This window comes from Sinocyclocheilus rhinocerous, unplaced genomic scaffold, assembly GCF_001515625.1.
Source record: "Sinocyclocheilus rhinocerous isolate Xijiao unplaced genomic scaffold, SAMN03320098_v1.1 scaffold225, whole genome shotgun sequence".
NCBI classification, from domain to species: domain Eukaryota; kingdom Metazoa; phylum Chordata; class Actinopteri; order Cypriniformes; family Cyprinidae; genus Sinocyclocheilus; species Sinocyclocheilus rhinocerous.
Genome location: NW_015630532.1, coordinates 131,219 through 141,492, shown reverse-complemented (window position 1 = coordinate 141,492; position 10,274 = coordinate 131,219). Strand labels below are relative to the sequence as shown.

Here is a 10,274-nt window from a genome sequence, read left to right as displayed (position 1 = left end):
ATTATTCCGTCAGATGAAAATTTTATGGACTGCATGTAAAAAAGATGAAGTTTATACAGTAAAAGTGATACTACAGTCTATTTATTGAACATATTCATGATCTTGTAAACAATTAAAAAAAGATCTGATCAGTCATTCGCGCCCAGTTCAAATTACTATATCACATTCCTCGAGACATTGTGTTTTTTACGTTGCCAAGATTTTGAGAGATGAGGAGAGGAGGGGGTGAGGAAGAATTACATTCAAGGAAAAAAAACGAAAAAAAAAAAAACTTGCATGCTGCTTCAATTGTGAATTGAGAAACTGTCCACTTTGGGAAAACAAGGAAATGATTTCCGACCAAAACATTCCGTTTACATTCTCAACCATAACAGGATTTCCTCCTCTCAGTACTCTGTCTGTTTACTATCCTCAACTTCTCAAGGTAATGTTGGAAATACATACTATGTCAAGGTGCTGTTGTCAAAGCTTTGCTGTTTATTTTTTTATCCCCACAAGATGAAAAAATATATATAAAATATATATAAAATTTATTCATTGACGTGTTCTGGATTAATATAATTAATTTTGTATGTTGTGAAGTTGTTTGCAATATTAAATTGAAATATTTGAAGAAATAAAATTACTATAGGCAACTGAAAAACAAAACCAATGTCAATAAAGTTTGAGCTCTCCCTTTGCAGGTCTAAATTTGGCACAAGCTTTGGAGAGAACCTATTCTCTCACAGCGAACATACATTGGATCCTACATTCAAATGATTTCAAAGGGGATAGAGATCCATTGAAGTACCTCCTATTCTCTCACCATATATAAATATCAGTATAATCAAGAGGATCAAAAGCTAGTTTGAAGAATTTCGCAAATGCAGATGAACACATCTATCCAATGTAGATTCAGTTCTCTTCCACAGAAGAACAAACAGTCCAAAGAGTTCTCAGGTAAGACCTATTGTACACTTGGCATGTAAATTCTATGGAAACCAGTCCCTCACATAATGTTGTCCAGTCAGAGGGTACAGGTCGTCATCACTAGCACTGAGAGATTAGGATTTTCTTTTGTCTGAAAGGTAGATCAATGGAGTCAACACTCCAATGCACTCTTCGTGATATCTGATACACCTGAATACAGACACAGACCTATACACAAGCCTGCTTTCCTTCAAAGGCTGTTATCAGACAACAGAACAGAAACTGTGTGACACTGATACACTGCCACAGATAAGGGAGGACACGGAGTTTCATCTGTTTATGGTAAGTATCTCACTGCATCATAAGTACATGGACAGGGCAATAAAGAAAGGATGCTCAAGCAGAAAGTCCCAATAAATGATCATGGGTGCATCTTTCTCAGCAAACACATACCATTTTCAGACATATCTGAATCAAATCAAACACCATCGTGTTGATTCAACAAAGAATCATGGTACAGAAACTATAATCATCTATCATTGTTGCTTAATGAGTAAAACCCTTATAAAAAGAAAATACACAGTCTGAGCCTTTTTTTTTACTGCAAAATGCAACCATATACAGCAATGGTGACTGGACTAGATAAGGAAACGGACAGTACAATGTTCTCCTGGTGCATTTTACCCGAGAAACATCTTGCATGACTGAGTTATTTTTGTGAGGTTCAGATTTTCCCCAGTTCAAAGTAGTCCTTGGTAAGACCCAGCAGGGCCCTGTCCCATTTGCTACAGAAGTAGGCCATTCTATTCTCTGTTTCCCTTTCTACAATCCCAGCAACTAAACTCCTACAATCACTGTTTTAGCAAGCTGGTCCAGTTTGTTTTGTGGCTTTGATAAAATATGAGAACATCAAAAGAGTAAAAAAAAAAAAACTAACAGAGCAAAATACAGCATCTAATGACAATGCCATAAAATAAGTGCAATTTTATTTTGCATATTCCGATGCTCATATATGTAGATGAATCCTCTTTAAAAAGTGTTCTTTAATAATAATAAAAAAATAATTAATTAAAAACAGAGAAATTAAATATTTTCTTTTTCATCTGTTCATTTGTCTCATAGAATAAACGATAAAACCTATCCAGAAAACCAGATCATTATTTTACTGAATGGCACTGCTCACTAGGGACTGTACCTGCTACCGAAAGGGAAGACACCAAATGAATTTTCTTAATAAAATAGTATTTGCATGAATATTTGCAACTAATATTCTAAAGTAAAAACTTATATAGAATGATTACAGAAATTCCACTGTACTCGTGCCAAACAGTAGCCTGTAAATATATTCACAATATAGCACGACTTCTAGTACCTTATGCTTAAATATATTATATATTCCACATATATAATAAAATAAAATGATATTTCCTCGGGCTGCTCATAATAAAATTGTGTCTGTTATGGTATGCAAAGTGTCTGCACAGAAGCAGCGCAGGAATGATGCTCTTGACTCGCCCTTTAATCTCTGTGCATTAGCCACAGCGCTTAAGCTCAGCTAGCTAGCTAATTTAACAGCAACAAACACAGCAGCCGAGTCGCGAGTCTGGAGCTTTCGCCAAACGCAAACTCAATATCCAAGGCTAAAATGGCCTCTTTAGGAGAACCTGTGCGTCTGGAAAGAGGTAAGCCGCTCACTGAAACGCTTTCTGTTGAATGTAATGCTCGGAAGCTTGTGTAAATCACGCTTTTTGCTCTTAACATCCCGCTGTCTCATACGAGGATGGATTAGTGGACGACAGCGAGCTAGCTGCTATTCATTGTATCCGATCATTCGTAATATTCAATAAATTCCACGACGTCTACGAAAGCGTATAAAATGTGAAGTATGAATCATTTTTTTCTGTCGTTAAAGCGACGTGTTTACGTTCAATGAAAGCAAAACACCAGGCTAGCTGTCAGTAGCAGTGACAGTAGCAGTAGCAGGACAGCGTTAATATTAGAGATCAGTGCATTTGATTGTTTCTGCTGGTTTAGTACAGTCTTTCAGTGACATCCTGACAGCCAGCATCTTATTTGTAGTCCAACTGACAGTTTATGGGGCTTTAAATTGTGAAGAGTGAGCGTTGGCTAACTTAGTCGTTTAGCAAAAGCGTTTAAGCATTTTGCATCTCTTTTGATATTCGTGTCTTTAATAGTACGTACAAATATATGATTAAAAATATTTGCAGAATGAAGAAACCTAAGTTACTTCTGTGGCTGAAGCTGAGAACCAAAAATGCCTTTCGTTTAGAAGTTATTTTATATTTCAGATTAATTAACAAACTGTATAACTTCTTAGTTGTAGAGAAATTTGATAATAATAATAATAGTAGTAGTAATTATTTTCATCATCATCAAAAAAAAAAAATCACGACAAACAATTATTTGGTTTTAAAGAGAGAGAATTTACATTCTGAAATATTTATTTGACCATGTAATGATTATTAGGCATAGATGTTTAGCCAAAGACAACATCTTCAGATTGAATGATGCAAATGATTGTCCACAGCCTCGGTCATGCCCTCATTGTTTTGCATATGTCCTTTTCCAGACATATCTCGTGCCATTGAGCTGCTGGACAAACTCCAGAGAACAGGGGAAGTGCCTCCCCAGAAGCTGCAGGCACTGCAGAGGGTTTTGCAGAGTGAGTTCTGCAATGCCGTACGGGAGGTGAGTGTGCCAGCATCACATTCATGCATTCAAATGAATGCAAGTCCTTATGTAATCTTGTAACTCATGAGTGTAAAAAGTGCAGACTGTTTTCACTTGTTCACCTGTGTAGGAGTAAATTTGGTAAATATGTAAACAGACATTACTTTTAAGTGCGTAATTGTACTTAAAATATTGGGCATTATTTTAGGCCATTTGATTGCCCATGATGATTTCGGTTGTCTTTTACATAACTGTGCTTGTAATTATTAGAGATTTGACCATTCAGAAGAGATTCCTCATGAAAATATAAAAACTTTACATTTTTATTCTTGAAATCTGAAATAAAATCTGCTTACAATCATTTTCACTAACAAATCATGACTTGCGAGAAAGATTTGCCATACATTTACCATAAATTTACCATAATTTACGAAAAAAGTAGGAGCAACTGAAACCACATATACGCAAAACCACATCCTCTAATCACATCCCCTAATCAAAATAAGATTAAATGTTATAAATTTTTATCATATAAAGTGAAAGAGCAAGAAAAGCTGCATAATAGCTTGAGCTGTGAGGTTTCTCTGTATAACAACGCAGATACACACATGTACAACTGGATGATGAGAGGTCTGTAATCTGGGTCTGTTTAAAAGGTGTTTATTATGTATGAACTGGTTTTGAATAGCGCACGTCTTTAGAAAGTGTCATGTTTGCTGAGAGTGACGAAAGGCTGTGAAGGAAAGGTTGTGTGAAAGCCCTTATATGGAGATGATTTTGGCATGTTTTATGCAAATAACAAACCTCTGTCATGCAGAAGCTCATTTAGAGTACTCCAAATTCATTACCATTAAATTTAAGAGCAAGTTCATGTCAATTAGGTTGAATTTATTTGTTAGAGCTTCTCCTGTGTGTACAAATGGGGGGGGGGAGGGGGAACAAAGACAGCAAGGTGTGAAGAAGGTACCAAAGAACAACATAGACCAGTGATTAAAAAAAAAAAAAATAGAGCAGACGGAAGTTGCTTCATGCTCACCAATCCCCCCACCCCCTTTCCGCTCAAGTACTCGGCTCATTTACTCAAGTCGTTATGACTGAAATTGCCCTCATCACTAATGCTTATGACAAAGTGCTCATTACTGTAGTACATGGGTAGTTATTGTTGTGTAGAAGGACTGGATTCTGGATATTGATTCTGATGTCCACAAATAGCATCAATCCATTTGTCTGTTTCAGACTGGGCATAAAACTCAGCTGTAGTGTTCTGTTGCCCATGTAGTGAATCTTAAGACTGTTGGCACTTGACTGGTCTCCTCCGTGCTGCTTGGTCATCTGTCGCGCTCACTGAAGACTCTGAAGTGATGCTTACAGCAGAGATGCGCTTCTTTGCGTGAGAGCCTAGAATAAAGCAGGGGTTTCTGAAAGCAAAGATTTGTGGATTGGTTTGCATAGGCTTAAAGAGGTTTTGGACGGAGTTAATGAAGATCATCATACGTGCATTCGGTCTTAAAGGGGCAGCAGCCTATAAATACCTGCTGTTTAAGCGCCACCTGCTGTCAGATTTGCATCTCATTCAGCCCGTCTGCTGTTTTTGTTTCGTTCAGATTATTTTATATAGTATCACAAAGCTAAAGTCAGATCATTTTGTTTCAAATTTCAACATTTTACAATCTAAATAACATGTATGCAGCATCTTTGTTTGGATCGTGATTAAAATACACAGGCAAAACCTTAGTTTACTTGCATGGAGAAATTTCCTTTATTTGTATTATGTATTTATTTGATTTGTGATTTGTTTTAAAATTTCAAGTCACAATATAGCACGACTTCTAGTACCTTATGCTTAAATATATTATATATTCCACATATATAATAAAATAAAATGATATTTCCTCGGGCTGCTCATAATAAAATTGTGTCTGTTATGGTATGCAAAGTGTCTGCACAGAAGCAGCGCAGGAATGATGCTCTTGACTCGCCCTTTAATCTCTTTGCATTAGCCACAGCGCTTAAGCTCAGCTAGCTAGCTAACTTAACAGCAACAAACACAGCAGCCGAGTCGCGAGTCTGGAGCTTTCGCCAAACGCAAACTCAATATCCAAGGCTAAAATGGCCTCTTTAGGAGAACCTGTGCGTCTGGAAAGAGGTAAGCCGCTCACTGAAACGCTTTCTGTTGAATGTAATGCTCGGAAGCTTGTGTAAATCACGCTTTTTGCTCTTAACATCCCGCTGTCTCATACGAGGATGGATTAGTGGACGACAGCGAGCTAGCTGCTATTCATTGTATCCGATCATTCGTAAAGTTTTTGCTGTGGTATCGAAGTAGTAAATTGTTCTTTAAATAATAAGTGTTACTTAAATAATAAAGAACCATATTTTTTTTTGCTCATCTGAAAAATGATCCGATCTGACTCAAAATGTGATATGATAATGTAATATAATCCGAACCGTGAGATTTGTGATCCGTTGCACCCCTACTCTCTTGACTTGTTATTTGAAGAAAAAATACAATATCTTTTATTCGGGCTAGTTAAATTCATTTTTGGGCTACCAAAATCTGAAGAATGCCTGCCGAAGGGCTACCACGGATTTTGAAATTTTGCGAGCCCTGATACGATATGATATTGTCTATAAATCTAAGCACTGATCTGAAATGATTTGGTCTGTCATAAACTGTATTTTCAGTTTTCAGCAACAATCTAAGAGAGAGATGTTTCTTTTTTTAAGTTACAACACAAAATAATATTGTCTTGTCACTGTTTATTTATTTGTAGCCATGTATTAATGTTGAAAACAGTTATTTTTGTGAAAACTGTTATTTTGTTTTTGTTTTTGATAAATAAAAAGCTTAAAAGGATTGCATTTATTTGTGCGTCTTTGCTAAAACAAGTATTAATTACAGTGTATATCAGTCAACTTTGGATAAAAAAAATAATATTATTAAATTGCTGATTTACTGATAAAAATTATTTACTACTAATAAAAAACATTGTAAATTATATTAGTATTTTAGGTTGCTTAAAAAAAAAAACTGTACTGTACTGTTATTTTTTCTCCTCACTGTTGAGTTTGAGACTTGTAAATGCGTCATTAGTTTACTGAAACCACCGGCCCTTCACTTGTTTCTGTGCCTATGCAGCCTTATTACACCTGGCCTCTGGATGGACCAAACGGTCTAGATTTTGTGTGTTTTGTGACTCCAAGGCCACCCATGATTTCTCTGGAAATGCTTGTTTAGGCTGTTGCTTGACTTAAGTGCTGTACCTTTTGTGATGGATGCATAAAATAGTTGATTGGTAACTCAACAGCTTTGCATCTTAAAGATTTAGCTTTGCACTGAACCTCTGAATGCATGCTTGATTCTCAGATAAACACGCATGACTTGGAGTTGAATGCTGAGGCAGTGTGGTGGACATATAACAACGGCCCTAAATGGAAGATGAATCAGCGGTTTAGCATTTGCCGAAGCATCAAGAGCAAGCCATGTAAAGAGATTGATTTGATATTGTATTCTCTTAATGGCATGGCATTCCACTCACCAATTACAGCTGGTTTAAGACACACTTGCTGTTTTTCTGGTGGCTATTCACTGAAGATCTGATCCAGATTAATTTAAACAGCTTTTTAAGGGTGAATTAAGATTCACAAGTAATTTAGTTGTGACTAAACTGAGATGGATCTGGGAAACTGCCTCAGGTTCTGCAAATCTGGTTGAAATTGTACATCTGGTTTTGTTTACCTGGCAGTTTAAGGGTCATGAAACGACAAACTACTTTCTCTAAGATTTTAGCAGAGGTGTTTTTCTTGCACATCATAGAAGACAATGTTGGCACCTGTTAATTTTTATTATTGGAGAAAACTGGTTAATATTGAACTTTTTTGCACTACTTTCATCTTTCGGGTTTAAAATCATCGTGTTGAGGTCACGGTTTGTGATGTGGCAAAGGACTATAATACTTTGATGGCGCGTCGGTGTCTCATAATTAATAAGCTTCACTTATTAACAACAGCATGTGTGACAGACACTTCAGACTGTGAGATTGCGTACATTAACTAAGAGAAACGTTCATGGATCGAAGGATAGTGTTGTTTTTTTGCTTTTTTTAGAGTTTGGCACAAACGCGATTCATTCACTTAGTGAGTTCACTTCGATGCAGAGTGCAAATGCAAATGCCTGTGCATTTATTTGTGTTTTTAACTCAATGGGAGCGAAGTGAAACTGAAACTGAAGTTGTCCGTGTTGTGAACTTTTGTAGCATTTTTCAAAACTGTGGTGAGAACTAACTAGTGCTGAAACAGGGGGTTACATGACCCTTTAAGGCTGTAGAGGTTGTACTGTATTTGTGTGTTTGTGTAATTCATGCAGTGTTCTTTGTCATTTTCAGGTATATGAGCATGTGTATGAGACAGTGGACATAAATAGCAGCCCAGAGGTGAGGGCGAATGCAACAGCAAAGGTAAGTTCCTGTGTATCTGCTAATTGAATAGATTTTTTTCTGTAACTAAAGGCCCGTTCACACCAAGGAAGATAACTATAAAGATAACGATAAAGATATAGTTCTAAAAATCGTTCTCAATAATAAAGAATAGCAGAGTTCACACCACAACTATAACGATAAAGACACAGAGAATCTATATCGCTGGAATCACTTCCAGAATGATTTTTTTTCCAGCTGATGAATGATAAAATCATTGACACCCAATCAGAATCCATCCTGCTATCTCGAGCTGGAGAATTTAAAGCGGCAGACGCGTGTGCGCTTAGAATAAACTGACGATATCGTCCGCTGGTGTGGGCGCTAATATAGTTATCTTTATCGTTATCGTTCTTGGTGTGAATGGGGCTTAACAGTATTCTGCTAACTATTTTTAGCACGAGAATTGTCAGAAAGTTAATCTTATTATCTGATTGGCTTGGTTGTAATGCCTTCTTTAACCCCAGACTGATGGCCTAAAAATATATGAGCATCTTATTTGTGGCCATTCACACTTTTTTTTCATATATTTTAATATTTATATATAAATAAACACATTTTTAAAAAATTATATTTATTTACAAAATAGGTCTTTATATGAATACATATAATTTAATATAATTTATATAATATACCTTTATTTATTTATATTATTATATATTTATTAATAAATAATTTTTTGATTCATATATTTTAAAATGTAATTTATTTCTGTGATTGCAAATCTGAATTTTCAGCAGCATTACTCATGATCCTCATTCTAATATGATTTGGTGCTCAAGAAATATTTCTTATGGATATCAATGTTGATAACAGTCGTACTGCCTATTTTGGGGGGGAAACCATCATAGTTTTTTTTCTGGATTTTTTGATTAATGGAAAGTTTAAAAGAACAGCATTTGTTTTAAATAGAATTTTTTTGTCTTTACTGATACCTTTGATCAATTTAATGTATCCTTGATAAAAAAAAAATAGTATTGAATTGATTAAACAAAAAATTTATGTACATGCACACTTATTGCCTTTGCACAAGACTAATAAATTGTTTATGCCACTCATTTATGCCACAAGTGTTTGATTTATGACCATCTTCACTCTATTCCTAGGCTACAGTGGCTGCATTTGCAGCCAGTGAGGGTCATTCTCATCCACGCGTGGTAGAGCTCCCTAAAACAGAGGAAGGACTGGGGTTCAACATCATGGGTGGGAAGGAACAAAACTCACCCATCTACATCTCTCGCATCATTCCTGGAGGCATCGCCGATCGGCACGGCGTCCTGAAGAGAGGAGATCAGCTGCTGTCTGTTAATGGAGTGGTATGTACATTAGGCTTGCCGCGATAGACGGTGCTGACGGTGATACCGTTGTTAAGCCGCAACACCGGTTACATCACTTGCCCACCGCGTCACGACCCCCACCGTCGTTTTGATTTTTTATAGTAATAAAAATCATTTAGTTCAGTAAAAGAACAGACACTACAATTAAAAACTGAACGCGGCTGCTCAATGCAGCGTGCCGAACGACAGTCGCATCACAGATCAGATTTCATTTCTCCAGTGAGGAGAGTGAGTCGAGCTGACTGACAAGAAGAGTGAGGTGAGACAGACAAGACGATCGCGGATGATTTAGTTTCCAAATGAAATGCAAAAGCGCCTGTTTGGCCGTATTTTAGATTTTGAAAAGCCTGTTGACTTTTGCCGTTTATCTAAGGTGATTTTGGAAGTTTTTTTAAACATTCGTTTCTTAGTTAATTGGTTTCACATTGTTTGCTGATTTTTACTTTATTTAAACTTTGTGTCATTTATTTATTTTATTTGACATCAAGGTGTATGCCGTGCCGCCAAGCTTTCTTACTCGTTTTGCTAATAAACGTTCTACGTTTCTTATACATGTTTACTTAGCCTATTTCCAGTTTTGTATACCTAAGTAAACATGTATATATAACCAAATAAATAAGAAACGTAGAACGTTTATTAGCAAAACAAATAAGAAAGCTTGGAGGCACGGCATACACCTTGATGTCAAATAAAATAAATAAATGACACAAAGTTTAAACAAAGTAAAAATCAGCAAATAATGTGGAACCAATTAAATAAGAAACGAATGTTTAAAAAAAACTTCCAAAATCACCTTAGATAAAAGGCAAAAGTCAACAGGCTTTTCAAAATCCAAAATATTGCCAAACAGGCACTTTTGCAT

At 36.1% G+C, this 10,274-nt stretch overlaps 1 protein-coding gene across 1 annotated transcript in view; it reads left to right on the top strand.

The window, feature by feature from the left end:
* Positions 1 to 2,456: 2,456 nt before the first annotated feature.
* Positions 2,457 to 10,274, top strand: part of LOC107740411 (protein lin-7 homolog C-like) — a 17,782-nt gene continuing 9,964 nt past the window's right edge. The window contains exons 1-4 of the mRNA XM_016552830.1: positions 2,457 to 2,591; positions 3,500 to 3,618; positions 7,986 to 8,057; positions 9,182 to 9,391. Of these exons, the coding sequence (XP_016408316.1) occupies positions 2,555 to 2,591; positions 3,500 to 3,618; positions 7,986 to 8,057; positions 9,182 to 9,391 (438 nt within the window). The 5' untranslated portion in view covers positions 2,457 to 2,554. The remainder of the gene's footprint in view (positions 2,592 to 3,499; positions 3,619 to 7,985; positions 8,058 to 9,181; positions 9,392 to 10,274) is intronic.